This window comes from Berghia stephanieae, chromosome 2 (assembly GCF_034508935.2).
Source record: "Berghia stephanieae isolate SIO BIC M18660-M18661 chromosome 2, UCSD_Bste_1.3, whole genome shotgun sequence".
In the NCBI taxonomy this organism is placed as follows: domain Eukaryota; kingdom Metazoa; phylum Mollusca; class Gastropoda; order Nudibranchia; family Aeolidiidae; genus Berghia; species Berghia stephanieae.
In genome coordinates this window covers 9,729,148-9,747,732 of record NC_088361.1, presented here as the reverse complement: position 1 = coordinate 9,747,732, position 18,585 = coordinate 9,729,148, and the positions used below count along the sequence as shown (strand labels likewise).

The 18,585-nt window shown below is 33.9% G+C and overlaps 2 protein-coding genes across 3 annotated transcripts in view; one reads left to right on the top strand and one right to left on the bottom strand.

Moving 5' to 3' along the window:
• LOC144964279 (uncharacterized) overlaps window positions 1-140 on the bottom strand; it is a 5,726-nt gene extending 5,586 nt beyond the window's left edge. Inside the window, exon 1 of one of the 2 annotated variants that reach the window (XM_078898363.1) lies at window positions 11-140. The gene's annotated coding sequence lies outside the window, so the exon portion shown is untranslated. The remainder of the gene's footprint in view (window positions 1-10) is intronic. The other variant, XM_078898364.1, reaches the window with a different exon arrangement.
• Window positions 141-526: 386 nt separating this feature from the next.
• Window positions 527-16,960, top strand: LOC144964280 (BRCA1-associated RING domain protein 1-like). Its single transcript, XM_078898365.1, has 12 exons — window positions 527-547; window positions 1,197-1,278; window positions 3,151-3,207; window positions 3,610-3,743; window positions 5,804-6,501; window positions 7,602-7,682; window positions 9,388-9,560; window positions 10,300-10,408; window positions 11,246-11,369; window positions 12,879-12,980; window positions 13,765-13,886; window positions 15,953-16,960. The coding sequence occupies exons 2-12, from the start codon at window positions 1,217-1,219 to the stop codon at window positions 16,292-16,294; spliced, it is 2,004 nt and encodes a 667-aa protein (XP_078754491.1). The 5' UTR covers window positions 527-547; window positions 1,197-1,216; the 3' UTR covers window positions 16,295-16,960.
• Window positions 16,961-18,585: the final 1,625 nt, after the last annotated feature.

The following is an 18,585-nucleotide window of genomic DNA, read 5'->3' as shown; positions in this document are numbered from 1 at the left end:
TAATACCCACACGATCAATGTTGCTATTTGAAGATGAAATCTTTATTACTTTTGGGCGATATTTTGGAAGAAAAGGTTTTCAATGTCTTGTCCACTGTTCATTTCCAATCCCTCACGAAATTCTTTCCTCTGAATTATTTACTTCCGGTACAGACAGAGTTCAAGTTGTGAAACTGAAAAATCCCGGGAGTTACAACTTTTTGGAGGTGTGTTTTATAGATTATTAAATTATTGTTAATTGTATTTTGCTTTACTTATGGCAGATAAGCGCAATGCACCTAGATCCCGGTACACAATGTCTAATATGATAGGGTCGTCTTGCCAAACAAACGATTTATTTGGAGGGGGCGGGGCGGGATGGGGAAATTATTTGTACTTTCACTCACTGCCAATGAAGTGCTTGCCTAGCAACCGAGTTGCTGCATTAATATTTTGTGATTGTATCCATCTATCGGGCTATCGGCATCGGGCGGGGGAAGATAAAGAGAGATGGTATCTAATAGCTAGCTGTCTGTTAAACTTACGGCGGGTCGACGTGCACTTATTTGTAGGTCTGACACAGATAACCCCCAATTCCTTGGGCTCATTCATACTCATATTCATTGTTACTTGTTGAGTTGGTAATGGAAATCTAAAAAAAACAAAAACAAAAAAAAAAAAAAAAAAACAAACAAAAAAAAAAAAAAAAAAAATTGACGCAAAATATTGTCCATTACAAGGATGTTAAGCTAAGAATCAGGTCCTCCTTTAACTTTCCCGATCAAACCAACTATTTAAGGTCAAAACTGTTTTTGAGATCGATAAGACTGCTCCAATTGATGCTTCAGTTACCTGTGGAATTGTCCTATTATGGTGACAGAGTATTCAGCACAGCAAGTCCTACTGTTTGGAATACTCTTCCTCTCTTAAAGTTTAAAGAAACACCCCAAAACTTACCTATTTCTTATATCTATATCCTATGCTTGTGTTTTTCCTTCATTAGTGAAATGTGCGTAACTTATCTCTGTACAGCACTTTGCGACTTTGGTGTAGTGTAAGTTGCTTTAAAAGTATTATTAATATTATTTTTTTCATTTTAAAAACCTACATTACAACACTTAGGAGCGAGATTTCATGTATTGTTTTTTTTTTCTTAATCTTTAAACCTTCCATGGTTCCAAAAATATATGTGACTAATATTTTTTTTCTCCTTTCAGGTAAATTCAACTTTCAAGTCATGTTTGCTAAAACCCAAGAGGCCCTCTCTAGTTTGCAACAAAGACTTCACTGTGGTAAATGGTAAAATACATTTGTCTTTTTTTTTTATTGTCTTGTATTGAGTTTGTAAATCAACACAAGGCAGTTTGGAGTTGATAAGAAAGGATTTCTATAGACTAGTTGAATACCAAAAAGTGATATAAAAGGTGGATGAGACATTTTTATCGTTTCTGGTTAAAATTAAGTTTGCCAATTTCCTTATATTTGTGGAATTCAGTATGTTATAAACCCTCAGTATAGTTTCCAATCACCTGCTAAACTGAAAAACGTAAGTACATAAAATGTCTATTAACTGGAGTTAGCACTTAGAAAGGGGTCTGTGTATGTGGCAGCGTAAAAGTGCAATAAATTTTTGCCTCCTTAATTGACAATCCTGGTTAAAACTTCAATTACACACTTATTTGGATGGTTAAAATTAGAACTCGGAGCAGCGAAGTCCCATTAAAAAACTTAAACTCATAAACCATATCAAAAGCAGCCAACTTCTATTTTTCTCAGACCTGCCAGGATGTTATGATTCCTGCTTTGTCCTTGATTTTATTCCTTGATAGTAATGTGACATATTCACAGGTAACATGACTAATATCTGAGTCACTGAATGTTGTTTATGGTATGGTTCTACTGCATTTAATATAATACAGATTTTTTATTTTAAACTATTCTTTAGTTTAATGATCAAAAGTACACATGAATGATTTTCAATTTATTGAATGTAAAAGAATTCAAACTATGGGCATTCTTGTGATTTTTTTTCCCAACCTTCAAACCAAAATTACTTATGATACCCACCATATATTGAATATTAATAAGGCTTCTTCTTCTTCCAGTGTCATTTCATGGGTTGAGGTTGACTTGAAGTGACACGCCAATCTTCCCTGTTGACGGCTTGCCGACTGCATTCGGCTGCCGACAATCCTGTCCATGTCCTCACATCATCTATCCAAGTTCTTGCTGGCCTGCCTCTTCCTCTTTTCCCCTCAACTCTACCCTCAAGAATATCCTTGTTGACAGTTTGATGGCGTCTTAGGCGTCCAAAATACCCTAGTTTTCTTGTTTTTATTACTTTCATTAGGGTCGGTCTGATATCAAGGATGTCGCAGACTTCTTGATTTGTTTTCTTTTCTTTCCAACTGATTTTTCCAAGGCGACGGAAAGTCCACATTTCAAAGGCCTCAATTCTTTTCTCTATTTGTTTGTTCAAGGTCCATGTTTCTGAGCCGTAGAGAAGTGCTGAGTGGATATAACATTTGAGTATTCTTATTCTCGTTTTCATCTGCGTTTGTTGCGAAGTTAAAATGTTATTCAGTTGGCTGAACCTCGACTGAGCTATAGCAATCCTGTTTTTCACTTCCAGCTCATTCTTTCCGTTGTTGGTCATTGCCTGTCCAAGATATTTAAAAGAATCTATTTGTTCTATGTTTTGATTATTAATTTGGACTTTTGCGATTTTTTTCAGGCTTCTTTGACATGACCATTACCTTCGTCTTTTGAACATTCATCTCTAGACCCTTTGCTGTACTGTTCAGGTTTACTTGATTTGCAAGGATCTGTAGATTTGTCTCGTTCGATGCCAACAATACTGTATCATCTGCATATCTCAGATTATTTATCCTCCTACCTCCAATAACAATACCTGGAATGTGCTCGGTTTTACGGAAGATAAACTCTGTGTACAGGTTAAATAGACATGGAGAGAGGATACATCCTTGATGAACTCCTCTTTTAATTGGCGTGAAAGGTGACAGATCACCCTGAATCCTGAAGGCTTACACAGTTATAATTTGAAATGAATAAAATCCCGGCAATGGCAAAAATTCAAATATTAGAGGTAAGACTTCTGCAAATTTTTAAAATACTGAACAATAGTCATGTTTATTTTATCATCTTTTTCAGCAATTACCAAATTGAGGAATTGATGTGCCTTGGAGATTGCCATCACTGGTTTTGCAGGTATAATCGTGTTGTTTTTATTCAATAATTATATTCAACCAACAGCAATTGATTTTTTTTTTGCCAAACATCTCTTTTCATAGAGTGGTGATTTGCTTTGTTTTCAAATTTCATTTTCTACTTTGATATTGATAAGCAAAAAATTAGAACATTTGATTGATTACAAATGGCAACAAGATTATCAAACTAAATTGATTTTAATTTTTACTGGTATTAAACTTGATGTAAAATTTTTAATTTATTATTGAGTGCCATCAATGAATATGGAAATTGCAAGGAGTAGGAGTGATTTGATAGCGTATCACCAAGTACTACCTTATCCTTTTTTTTTTTCTTTTAAATTTTGAACAAATAAAAAGCAAGCTCAGCAATATCCAATAACAAGACCATTTATTTCTTCAGATCCTGTGTTAAATCCAATTCAGGTTGTCCTTGCCCCATCTGTGGCATTCCTTCGGTGGCCAGAAAAAATCATGTCGATGTGCAGTTGTCTAATGTTGCCTCTCTATGCTCTCAGATGATGAAGTTGATAAATGGTAATTTGCACCTTATTATTTATTTTTACTTGCTTTCACATTTCTAGGTTTGATCTGTTCCACTTGCAGTTGACGCCACTTTTTGCTCTAGTTTTTATTTATTTAAAAAAAGAAATTGTTTTATTTGCATTTGGACTTGTGCAGTTCATCAAAACATCCCCATTTTATGTAAATATTTGTTTAAAAAGGTGAAATGTAAACCATTGGAGCCATTTTTTTGGTCTCGATATATTTGTAATTATTACATGTTTGTCTGGAATGTAAGAAGTGGACTTTCTGCCCAGCTCCACTGGATGGTGGTTAGAGTGCTTTACTCTTGACCCTAATTTCAGTGTGTATTTATACAAATTTGATGGATATTAAGAATGGCAATGGGTAGAAATTGAAAGTTATAAATGTCAGGTCACAATACGACCACCTCTTTTTATCAAAAGAGGTTTCAGATCATCAAATCATGTTTTTTTTTTGTTTTGTTTTTTCTTTTTTTTTTAAAGGGGGAGATAAATTGATAATACCACATTTTTCCTAAGTTTTTCTTTCATATTGATAGCACCTGCATCACAGACTGGATCATTTAAATGCATGATGAATAGTTAAAACTAACAATTCTGCACACATTACAACTTAAAATAGACTAATAGAACTGACAACTGTAAAGGTAACAAAATTAAAACAAACTGGATTTTGAAACCGCTGAAATGCGGTCTTATTACAATTGTTGGTCCCCCACCACCTCCTTCTCATCCTTCTTTTACACCTTTTCTCCTTCTTCTCTTCTTCTTCTTCTTCTTCTTCTTCTTTTCTTCTTCTTCTTCTTCTTCTTCTTCTCTTCTTCTTCTTCTTCTTCTTCTTCTTTCTTCTTCTTCTTCTCTCTTCTTCTTCTTCTTCTTTCTCTTCTCTTCTTCTTTCTTCTTTCTTCTTCTTTCTTCTCTTCTTCTCTCTCTTCTTCTTCTTCTTCTCTCTTCTTCTTTTCTTCTCTTCTTCTTCTTTTCTTCTTCTTTCTTCTTCTTCTTCTTCTTCTTCTTCTTTCTTTCTTCTTCTTCTTCTTCTTTTCTTCTTCTTCTTCTCTTCTTCTTCTCTTCTCTTCTTTTCTTCTTCTTTTTTCTTTCTTCTTCTTCTTCTTCTTCTTCTTCTTCTTTTTTTCTTTCTTCTTCTTTTCTCTTCTCTTTTCTTCTTCTTCTTCTTCTTTTCTTCTTCTTCTTCTTCTTCTTCTTCTTCTTCTTCTTCTTCTCTTCTTCTCTTCTTCTTCTTCTTCTTCTTCTTCTTCTTCTTCTTCTTCTTCTTCCCTTCTCCTTCTCTTCTTCTTCTTCTTCTTCTTCTTCTCTTCTCCTTCTCTCTCTTCTTCTCTTCTCTCTTCTTCTCTTCTCCTTTTCTTCTCTTCTTCTTCTCTTCTTCTTCTTCTTTCCTTCTTCTTCTTTCTTCTCTTCTTCTTCTTCTTCTTCTTCTTCTTCTTCTTCTTCTTCTTCTCCTTCTCCTTCTTCTTCTTCTTCTTCTTCTTCTTCTTCTTCTTTTATGTTATTTCTATGTTGTTTATTTACATATTTATTTATTTTAAAAAATGATTTCAACTCAAGTAAATAGTTGACAATGTCTTGAACAGATTTAATTCACGGTGGAAAATAAAATGAATAATATATAAAATCTCCACCGAAGTGGGTAATATGCCCTAAGGCATGCATCTCCACCAAAATCGGTAGGTTGGGAATATCGCTCCCGGTACACAGGATAAACTTATACAAAGTTAACTATTTATCATTCATGTTGAATCAAAGTGCTGAAAGAGAGAGAATGATTGCTGCGAGCAGTTTTTATACTCATACAACGTCACAAACACAAACAAGAAAAATAGCACACCACAGAGAACAAACTTCCAATGCTTCATAAAATAGTTCACAACAACACAGCTGGGAACAATAACAAACCAGAATACACAACAAATACATTCTCTACAACGTGATAGATAAAAGGTTTTTAGCCCAACTCATATTTTGTTCAAGCTATTTTTATCATGATTTCTAACCAATTGCTTAATTTTATTTATTTATTTATTTTTTTTCTAGATTGTAATTCATCAACTTTATCTGAGGATAATCTAGAATCCACAAATTTGCCAGAAAACCTATTTAAACTTGAGGACTCTTCAAATGGAAAATCTGCAGAGGAAAGAAGAGGGTATCAAAGGGATGTTGTTGGGAAAGATGAAGAAAAAATTGCTGAGAATCAAACCGGTATTAGTTGTGGTGTTTCATTGTCAACTCCTGATCAATTTATCAATGGGAGAAAAAGGTCTAAAAAAGCTAGGGGCACAAATCTTGAAAACAAAGGCACAGCTCTTAATTGCAATGATTTAGTGCATGAGACACCAGAAAGTAGTGGTTTTGTGAAGTTGAAAGACAACAATGCTAAGTCATCTAAAAATGCAGAACCGTCAACTGTTTCTAATGTATTTGACACAATGTCTGAACTCATCACTCCTGTGTCAAATAAAAGGAAATCTCAAAGCTTGACGACAACTCCAACTCACAGTGGACGGAAGATTAAAAAGACTGAGGAGACTTCATCTGATCAACAAAACTACAATGCACCAACCATCAAAAGATCTCAAGCTAAGAAAAATCCTAAAGCAAATCAGAGCAATTCTAGTGTTGACTCAGCAATGATTAGAAAAGTGACTCCTCAGTCCACCAGGAAAAAACAAGCAAACCTTTGCAAGAGGAATGCCAAGGGAGAGACTCCACTGCAAGTAGCTACAATCAGGGTTAGCCATTTTGTTTGATACATGCTTTTCTTCTGTTTCTTTCACGGACCTACGTTCTTAAAAATGTTAAAATTCGTATTTTTTTAGGAGATAAAAATTGTAATCGCTGAAGTTAAATTTAAAAATCAGCAATTTACACTGACAAGGATTAAATAACACTTTATGATCCTTAAAATTATTGAGTCGGGCATCAACTTTCATTTTCAGGAAGTTTTAATGACTTAGAGATGCTCATTAAGTTTCAAAGTTGGGACCAAAATTTTGTAATTCTACGAATTTTTTTTTGTGATAGGAGGCATGTCGCCTTACACCTTGTGCAGAACGGCCTTTAAGAGTGCCTGAAGATTTTTTTGGGGACTCGAATTTGGGAAAATTAATATTTTGCTTTTACAAGATTAAGATTTTGTGTCCATTATTTACAGTGCAATACCTTTTGTATGGCTTAAGAGAGGCAATAAATTAAAGAAATTTTAATCATCTTGAATTAGAAACATTGGGTACATTGATTGTGTGCTCTTGGAAGTAACATCTGTAATCTATTTGAACCATTCCCCTTTGTCTTACTTATTCTTGTGTGCTTTTCTTTTAATAAAACTATTAGACTTTTTTGACAATCCCATTGTCTGGGACTGTTAAGACCCAAATGTGCTGCAAGCGCTGTAAAATCCCAAAAGACAAACAAACAATTAGCAACATTCATTGATTTTTTTAAACAAATATTTTTTTTCTTCTAGTTTTCAGCCTCAAGTCAAAATACTATGCCCAAATTCAAACTGAAGTAGATGACTGAGTCTTTTGAATTTCGATTTTATTGTACTTGTATATTATACTTTATGCCTTGCAAAATAAAGCAACAAAAATAGATGCATTTATTGATTTAGAAAAGGAAGATAGGAAAAAAAAGAAAGAAAGGCAAGTTGACTTGGAACAATTTAATTGTTAAAATTGTAGCTTAGAAAGTCTATTCAGAAAGAATTTTTCCTTCAATTCAATATATACATTTTCTAGCATTGCCCATTGATACGTTGAATTCATGACATTAACAACTTGTATTTCAACTGATTTTTGTCAAATGTTTTATGATATTTGATATTCTACAGATGAATATAAATGAAGTCAGAAGATTGTTGCAAGATGGTGCCAATCCCAACGTGAAAGACAATGCTGGATGGACGCCTCTGGTAAGGTTTGTTATTTATTCCAGTAATTTTGAATGGTAATTGTCGTATTTCATTGTGATAACAATAACAGGGATGAGATGAAATGTATGTGTCCTGTGTGTGTGTTTCCGTTTGTTTAGCTTTTTTTTTAAACAGAGCTCTTACCTAACAAGTATTACCCCTTGGGACAATAAAGATTATTATTCTTGTTATTATTAATTATATAATAATAATAATAATGATAATAAAAATAATAATAATAATAATAATAATAATAATAATAATAATAATAATAATAATAATAATAATAATAATAATAATAATATTATATATATATATTATTATTATATATTATTATTATTATTATTATTATTATTATTATTATTATTATTATTATTATTATTATTATTTATTATTATTATTATTATTTTTTTTTTTTCTTTTATTCTTTTTCTTTTCTTGTTCTTCTTCTTCTCTTCTTCTTCTTCTTCTTCTTTCTTCTTCTTCTTCTTTTTCTTCTTTCTTCTTCTTCTTCTTCTTCTTCTTCTTCTTCTTCTTCTTCTTCTTCTTCTTCTTCTTCTTCTTCTTCTTCTTCTTACTATTATTATTATTATGATTATTATTATTTTTATTATTGCCAACCAGTGTGAAATTGCACATTTTGATAAACTATTTTGTTCAAAATACACAAATATGAGAAAATTTACAGGAATATGAAAGAATGAAATTGATTTAAAAAATCTATCTATTGAAATTGTTATTAGGTTTTCTTGTATTCAATGGCTGACGAATTATATATTTCTGACAACACAGCAAGTCTTGAGTTATTTATATTCATTTCTCCTTGCTCATCATCATATTCATTTCTCCTTGCTCATCATCATATTCATTTCTGAAGTATTGACATTTATTAGTAAAATTGTATTGTGCTTTTTAAATTGAAAATATGATTTTTGTTTGAAAAAATGAAAAAATACATATATATATGAAGTTACATGTTAACTGTCTGTTGTCAATTCTGCGATAAGTGATGTCATATAAAACCATATTTGAAATGTTACAGTTACAGTGGATTCCTCATTATGCCAACACTCTTAAAGTCAACTTCTGCTTAAAGTCAACACCTCTTGTTGGTCCCATATTTTCTGTTATTGAGATAAGTGTGCTCCATTGATTATGGATAAAGTCAACCAATCTTTGAGGTCCTGCCGTGTTGGCTTTTCAGGATTCCACTCTGTATTTGATTCTAAGTCCTTTCAACATTTCAATTTAGGATAAATAGACTTATTGATTCCCTTTTTACTAGCAGTTCAATCAACTTTCACAGATCCACTATGACCATCATCTTTGTATGTGTTGAGCTGAGCTTTTTATATATGGCATTATCCACTAAACGTACTCAAAGCGCTATACAATGGGGTCCCCGGCCAACAGCAACATTTGACATTTAGGACGGGACATGATGCCTATTCGGCGAAATTACAATTTTTTACGGACAGAGACAATGCTATTAATGCTCATTTTACACCTGAGTATGGTGAGAGAATGTGAGTAAAGAGCCTTCTCCAAGTTCTCGACTATGCGTTGAGAGCGAGGCTTGAACCCAGGACCTTCCGATCCGAAAGCGAGTGTCATACCACAAGACCACATAGCCGCACATATTCCTCTGTTCAATGATTCCATGTGCATCCTTCTAAGTTCAATGAATAAATAAATCTGATTTCAGCATGAGGCTGTGGGTCGAGGCACGGCGGATATTGCTGCCCTTCTGATAGACAGCGGTGCTTCTGTGAATGCCCCAGGGATGGATAATTTGACGCCGTTGCACGAGGCTGTTGTGTACCAGTATACCAGCTGTGTCCAATTGTTGATTGATAATGGAGCTGACATGTTTTGCAGGTTAACTATTTAAAAATTGTTGTACAGAAATTAATTCAAATTTTCTTTAGAATTTGCTACACATAGAGATAGATTTGGAATACTTTTTTTCCACACAATTTTCCTTTTTCTGCTTAAATAATTGCTAGTCTGCTCATTACCAGATGTCATGATTTTTCATAGTAGGTATTAGAACAAAGAAGAGTAGTGACTTAGCTAAATGTGTTGCCTATTGGAGTGTGTTCTTTATGGTTTTTAGTGCTCAACACACTAAGTCCATTATAAACCATCGTTCAGTACACTGTTTGACTTGTGAAACAATGCACATGCTCTGGTAATCCATAAATAGCCGAATAAGTGTCATCAAGATTTTAATATTTTCACTTTATTCCTATATATGCCTTTTTAAATCTCATATATTAATATTATAAGTATTTTTCATACCGTGATTATAAACAACTTTACCTTTAAGTAACAAAGCAATTCAAATCTTTATCATTTGTTTGCTAAAAACATCAATTCACTAACTTTTATAAATGTGTCATTGGCTTTTTAAGGGATTATTGACTGGCAAGTCTTTTCACTAATGTTTATAAAGACAATTGGTTAATTTATTTGTCATTTGATTTTTTATTGGCACATTATTATTATTATTTTTTTTTACAAGAAAATGTATAATTTTTCCTCATGACTCATGGGTGATCATATCAAGATTAACCCGACTAAATGACAATAAATTTTTTGTCCCCTCCATCTTTAGAAATGTTTATGGTTACTCGTCACTGGATTTGGCTCAAAAGGATGAAATAAAGAATTTGCTACTGGAGGCTTCACAAACTCGCTCAATATCAGATGTGGATTTACCTATGGTATGTATTTGCTAATATAGTAGTCTTTCAGAGCCCTGAGTCCCATTTAGCTGGGGTTTATCTCAGTTTCTATAATGTGAAACAGACACCAGCAATTGCTTGCTACCCTTTTGATAGGACATGTCTTTTGCAAAGTACTTTCTACTAGATCTGATAGACCCAGCTACCCAATCACTGCTGGGTGGACAGGGAGGGGAGGTGGGGGTCAGAGAAAAATCTCAACTTCACCCAAGACTGCTCAAAGTCCCTTTTGCATGTGAAGCTAGTGCTCTACCAACTGAGCTGTCGGGATCCCCATTTCCAATTATGTCTGAATAAATTACTGGTCTACACTCTTATAAATAAATAAATAAATAATTAAATAAATAAATTCCCTAGTACTCTCTATTACTATTAGAATTATTCATTTTATGCCTATGATTTTGTGACAATTGCTAGGAATTTTAAGCAAAATGTTTATCAATCAGAAATTAGAATTGTATCGTATGATCTCTTATTTTTTAATAGCTATTGATTTACTTTCTTTTTCTGAGAATCTACATCATGTCTTCTTTACATCAGTTTTTTATTTTAACCCAGGATTTCTGTCTCAGTATTTTATCTGCAGTTGGTGAATGTGATAACAATTTATCATCAATCTTTTTTGTTTTGTGTTGTTCCCTTATTTATGAGTCACATTTACTCCCTTTATCTTTCTCTCCATTTTATTGACTCATTTAGGCACCTCTAGTTTTTGGTTTTAGTTGGTTGTTTCTGTGTGTGTCATCGTCAAATTAATTTTTCAGTTTTTAAAAAAAATTTACATTTATCTTTTTATTATTGTTGTCCCCTTATTAGTTGGATGAGTCATTCAAGCCTCTCTGTTTTACTGGTTCTAGTCTCAGTAATGAAAAAATGAAGTTGCTGACCAAATACTCGAGGACTCTTCACGCAAAGGTAGTTCAACAGGTCGCTCCGGATGGTATGTTTTTTAAACTTTGTTTATTATGATTTTTATCTTACTTGATCAAAATATTGTTAAGAACAGATTTCTGGGTGGGGTTCCTGACCTCCCATAGTGAATAGGGAGGCACTTACTGTGTCTTCTATCCCTGTATATCTGTTTTTCAACATGCTTTCTATCTTTGTCTTGGGATGAGATTACTTGTTTTTTTCCCTGGCCCTGGTCGGTTACCCTAGCCGGGAGGGGAACAGTCAAATGTATAGTTAGGGTTTTGGGAGATAATATTTTTTGTCAAGTAAATCATCTCTCTGTTATGCATTGTATTATGTTTTGTTTACATATTATGTATGATTTGTAAACTATTGAGAGTATTCCTCTTAGAGGGGACCTCTGCTTGTGTCTTGATGAGATTTTTTAATGATCTCAAACTAAGTACTCTGATAGTCATACCTGCCTACTTTTACAAATCGTCCGTAATTGTTACGGAAATTAGGTAACAATTTCAGACATACGGAAATGGAACAAATATTACGGATTTTGATATCACAGCAATTTGGTCGTAGTATTAGAGAGAAAAAAAAAATTATTTTTTTCTTTTAAGTTCCTGCAGTTATCAAAGAAAGAAAAAAAATGTTCCCTTAAAGTTAAAATGGCTACTGCTCAGTTCACGCCCATGATAGCTTAGTTGATTGCCAGCTCGTAACGGAGGGGGTCAACAACATTTATTTTACATATAGAAGGTTGTAGATACCCAGTATTTTTTTTTATTTTTTGTTGTTGTTGTTGTTGTTGTTGTTAATTGGTGGAGTATTACTAAAATTGTACCATTTATTACTGATGAATTTTGTGTTAGCTACTGATTTTGAAATGTTCAGGTATGTTAATCTACATCTGTTTCCCATTTGAACAAATTCCCCTTTGTCTTACATTTTCTTTAGTGCTTTATTTGTAATTCTAGAACTTTTTAATATTCCATTTTCTTCCTTTTTATTGGCGCTGATATGACCTTAATGTATTGTAATACAATAAAAATAAGAACAGATTTCTATTTAAAATAGATTTTATCAAAGAAAATTTTTAGAATAATTGTGAATTTAGATGGAATCCAGCAGTTTGACTTTATTTGGAAGTCTTTTCTTTTAAAACTAAATGCATTGATATTATGAAGGGATCTGAATTTTCAAACCTGCGACAGTTGATGTATCCCTTGATCTTTTAAGGGGGTTCCAATAGCTCAGTTGGTAGAGCACTCGCTTCACAATCAAAGGGACCGAGATCGATCCCGGGTACAGTCAAGATCTTTTCTGATCCACCCTTGTCCACCCAGCAGTGGGTAGCTGGGTCTGTTAGATCTGGCAGAAAGTACTTTGCAATACACTAGCGTGCTATCCAAAGGTGAGCAAGCAATTGCTATTGTCCGTGTCACTTTATAGAAACCAGGATAAACTCTGGCTCCATGGGCCTAATGGCTATGAGTATGAAGGACTACTTTCTTTGATCTCTCAAGTAATTTGTTTATATCTACAGTGACTCACTTGATAACGAGTGTGAGGGAGGACAGCTCATGCCCAAGAACTTTCAAATATTTGAACGCAATCGTTGCTGGAAAGTGGGTTGTTGACATACAATGTAAGTAATGTTCTCGACAGTAAAAGTAAAACTCTTGTGAGTTCTAAGTCTGTCTCTTTTACTATCACAATCGCTCAATTCATCAAATGTTCAGCCCATATATTAATTAATTAGAAAAAATAGTAATGAATGTCTTTTCATTAAAAAAAACAAAAACAATTATGCATTTTAACATTTAGAAATAAAAATGAATTAAAACTATACATAAAAATTGTTTTGATTGTTACTGTCTTTTAAAATCATATAGGCCTACTTATTAATTTGCAGCAAAAATCTTTTCCTTTTTTCCTCCATCAATACATTCTTGCAGTTGGGAGGGGGGCTGTCAGATTGATTTTTTTTTCTATAGTGATGGGATGATCCTTTTTTTTTTCATATGAATTATCCCACTACTATAAATTAATATTGATTTTTTTAATTCATATATTTTATTACTTTCTCCGTGTATTCTTTTTAATGGAACTTGTTCCAAACCTGCCACTTAGACATATTTTTGGTGATAGCTTTACAGCCAGAGGAAGAGATAAAATAAAAATTGTGTGATTGTGAAATGAAAGAAAAAATTCAACAGCTTTCAAAATGATTATTTCAATGTGTTTAAAAACTGTCACCACCCCCCCTCCCCCTTCACCCACTCCCTGTTTCTCTTCTTTTTTGGTCTCAATATTTGTGGATACTGTTCCAATAATATAAAATTAATAAATTACTTCTCTTCTTTTTTATTACTTTTTTTGTTGTCCCCTGTCACTATTTATTTTACGATAAAAAAAATATTTTATTTCAGGGTTAGAGAATTGCCACAAACAAAAGTGTAGAGTATCGGAACAAATCTTTCAAATAACAGGAAGCGCAATCCACCCCAAATCAGATGCTCCAAAACGGGCTCTTGAAAATCGTCTGAAACAGGTAAATCACATGGTTATTTTATTATTAAACCCTACATTTAGTCCTTTATTTTCCTTTTTGGTGTCATTAACAAATAAACAACAACAAAAAACAACCCCCCCCCCCCCCCCCCCCAAAAAAAAAAAAAAAAAAGGTGGGGTTGCAATTTTTTCTTCGGGTTAGATGCAAAAGTGGGTATACATACCCATCGAGATCTGAAACTATTTTATTTTTCATTTGTGAAATAAAATATTATTAGCACTCTTGTATCGCAAAGAGCGTAATTGTATTCGGCAAAGTTTTGAATTTCTATTTAAGAATCAATGTTGAGTCACCTGCATTTGAATCGGGCTTAGTTGTGGACTCTGTTTTCTGTTTTTTTTGCTACTGAGCCTACTAAGATATTTTTATCCTTAAACTGTCAATGCATTGCGACAGCCTAAAGCAATATTTATAATATATATAGTCGTGTGCAAAAGTAAGTTCGCACTCATTTGAACCCGTATAATTGTAAGTACAAAACAAAGATTACAAGAACGATTTCACTCCCCAAAGAATGCCCAAAGTAAAAGGCATGAAACAGACCTGTAGGAGTCAATACTAATCCTAATCCAAATATTTTATTCATGTATATTTACTGATCCTTTAATACTAAAGTTGAGCACTCTTATTTCGTGGTTCTTATTTTATACCTTATATATACATATATATATATATATATACAGTAAAATTACTTTAAACCGAAAGAAGCTAAACCGAAAAATACCTTAAACCGCAAAGAATTTAATAAATTGTACTAGTTTCTTCATTATCTTTGTACTAATTCTTACAATGAACCGAAATACTTCTAAGCAGGACTTTCTTTAAACCGAAACAACCTGAGAGCACCTTCCCTTTTTCTCTCTCTATTTTTCTTCAAAAATTCGGGAAGGTGGCCACACGTAATAATGCCCGGCGATATTAAACAAAGATGAGGGTGATGGGTGGGGTGGGGGTGGGGGGTAGGCAAACACTTCAATCACTGCACTTGGGTTTGGCCAACACCACAATTGCACAGACTGGAAAAGGAAGACAGCGGGTGACTGGCAGGCGAAAAATGAGGAAAGAGGGGGAGTTGGGGTGTAAAATCACGCAACCGAGATGTTCTCGCTCGTGTGTTGATGCTTTGGAACTGACAAATTTTCAACACGAGAATAAGGAGGGAGGGAGGGGGGGGGGGGGGTGGTAGACAACTTACCATTGACATGCCACTTCATTTCCACTTTGTTTAAATGTGTGTGTGGGGGGGGGGGGGGGGGGGGGGTGAGGTTCTATGTAACTAGGCCTTTGAATTGAACCAGTGACATCTATATGAAGTCCTAGCTTTGAACCTAATGGCTTCTCAACAAAAGAGGGGTGTGTAGTAGACAGCTTAGCATTGACACGCCTTTTCATTTCCATTTCACTTCACCTCTGAGTAGCTGCGCGTCATTCATGATCAATTCAATTATCGCACAAGAACTTTCGATCTTATTTTAGCTTAGAATTTTACTAAAAGATGTCTGAAGAAAGCACTGTGCTTACACGTTGGAGTTTAAAATCAAAATACTATGTGAAGTCGATGGGAAAAAAAGTTGATCAAGACAGAGATATGTAAAATACACAGCATCCCGAACTCAACTCTTTCAAAATTTTGAATTGAAAACGAAAACCCCCAAAAATATTTTTTAAACACACCAAAAAAAAAAAAAAATTTAATGGTTACGAAGACGGCATTTATTCAAAACTCCATTTAACGGGAAACCTATGATACGATTAAATGAGCAAATTCCTTTAACTTAAATAGTTACTACCCTTGAAAAACATTGCAAAACGGGAACTTGCTTTAAACCAAAATGTCTTTAAACCGAAATGGTTTAGGTCCCCAAAAGTTCGGTTTAAAGTAATTCTACTATGTATATATATATATTATATATATATTATATATATATATATATATATATATATATATATATATATATATATATATATATATATATATATATAATAATCGATGCACTATCAATCATGTTAAATTGTTTTTCTAAAAATCTTTCTTCCTGATACAGCTCCCACCATTACTTGATGGATGTCAAGTGTTCTTCTACGGCAAGTTTGATTCATCCAGTTTCAGCAAAGAAGAGCTGGCAAAACTTGTGAAGCAGGGAGGAGGTGTCGTCTTGACGAGAGAACCCCATCTTCATACTTTAGATGATTACCCTTACACTCACCCTTACCATGCTCAACATTCTGACTCCCTCGCTGACTGCACAATTTTCGTGATTTACCAGGATGCTTGCATCAATCCGCCATCAGTTCAGGCCTCAAGAATGTCCTGTCTTCCAGTTTCGTGGCTCATTGACTCTATTGACACTTTTTCTTTGTTAGATAAGAAAATGTATATAAAATGAAGTCGTCATTCCATTTTCAAGGCCTTATATTCTTCTTTTACATTTGATTCATTGAGTTAATTTTTTAAATAAGAAATTAGGTAGGGAGAGTTGTGATTGACATTGAGCAATTTCATATACATTTTAAGTGAAAATAGAAAGAAATTGAAAATTTTTGAAAAATGACATATTGCTGAATTTGGAAGCCGTAATTTTTCAAAAGATAAACATCTTTGGTTTAGTTTTAGCCTTTTATTTTTGTCAATGACTTTCTTTCAGGGCATGTTTGGTTTTTTATCTATTTAATTGTTTTAAGACAAATTAGGGTGGATTGTATATAGTAATGTGTATGTGTATGCGGAGAAGTTTGCGGTATGTGGGTTTGAGGGTACATGTGTATGCTTGTCAGTGTGTATGATAGTGTATTTAATCTGATTGTTAAACACCATAGAGTAATTGTTAGTGGATTAATTTGTGCTATATAAATATTATTACTGTTATACAGAAACTAAAACTTCTTAAATCCATTAAGAACACGATGGTGATGTGACTTGGCCCAACGGCAAAATTCAAGTGGCTGGTTCAGTGGTGAGCTTATACTGTATGTATTACTGATGAAGTGAAATTACATCAATGAGTTAAAATAATATTTATATGTAAATAAATTTTGTTTTACATTTCACACAATAATTATTCCTTATAAGCGTTTAATTTGTTTAAATCACTCTGCAGTATTTCTGGGTGGAGACAAGATTTTTCATGTTCCATAAAAAAAAATATGTGTGGATATGCCACTTTTCCTTAGGGCAGAAAAACTCTCAGATTTGAGACACAGAAAGATTGCTCTTGGAATCTATTTCCGTTCTGTTTGAACTGACCATCTCATCTTCCTTTTTCTTGGTTCTTTAGGAGGTAATTACTGTACTCATGTACCTTTTTTTTTCTGGAACATCTCAAGCTTCCTTTTTCCAAGGAATTGATACAGTAGAACATGAAAGTAACGTACTCGGAAATAGCGAGAACTCGGAAATAGCGAGTAAAATCTAAATCCCCGTTTTTTTCCCTTATTTGAGTCAATAAAATTAGCATGAAAGTAGCGAGTATGAAAAAGAGGTCAACTCGGAAATAACGAGCATTTCCTGCCCCAGCCTAGGACTGCGACGAAGTAAAGCAAAACAAGAGACAATGGCAATTTAAATATTTTTAGCCTAGCCTCTTTTCTTTTCTTATTTTTCGTTACGAGTAATATTACATAGTAGCCTAGTCTGTAGTAGTACATAATAGGCGACACAAATTTGGGTGGGGGTTGGGTTTGTGTGCGTGTGTGTGTATTGGGGGTGGGGGTCAATCATTCACCTAATGTGGTGCCACGTGACGCGCGAGGTAAACACATGTCAACATGCCTCACTTCGCAGCATCGGTCAGCGAGTAGCATCGTTAACGAACGACACGATCAGCGAGAGAGGGGAGTGTGGAACCATTATTTCAATGGGTCAGTGATTGAGTGATGCGCTTGCTTACCTCATCAAACATGCCGAGTGCATACAAACACTCGCGCACACACACACACACACTTCTATGTTCTTGTTTTTTTTTTTTTCTCGTCATGATTTTACTTGAAAATAAAAACAAAAAAAAACAAAAACCAAGCATTCTGCCACTTCTGTGAAGAAATTGAAATAGGGGCGACGGCTTTTACTCGAATTACACACTGAGGAGAATAACCAGCAATATTATAAAATATAACCTTTCCTGGCAACTCGGGAATAGCGAGAACTCGGAAATAGCGAGTAATCAGGAGTGGACCCGTCGAACTCGCTATTTCCGAGTTCTACTGTATGATGATCCAGAAATGTTTTCTGCTGGATGGGGTTTCTGGCCTCCCATCGTGGGCAGGGTGGCACTTACTGTGTCTTCTATCTCCTTATATGTTTTCCAATTTGCTTTCTGTCTTTGTTATGGAATTTCATTACTTGGTCTCGTCCTGGCCATTGCCAGAGTCTTTGGCTGAGAGGGAAACAGTCAAATGAATGGTGTTTGTTTTGGGAGATGATATTCTTTTCCTTGTAAATAATCTTTCTTGTTATAATATATTGATAGTTATTTTTTGTTTTGAACATATCTTGGAAACATTTGAGTGTAATTCCCCTGATGGGATCATGTCCTGGTGTCTGGTTGAGACTTTTCGGTGATCTCAAACTAAGTACACTGATACTGATAGTGTGCTCTTAGAATCTACATCTGTTCCCTATTTAGACAAATTACCCTGTCTTACTTTTTCTTGGTACTTTAACTTTAATTGTAATATTATT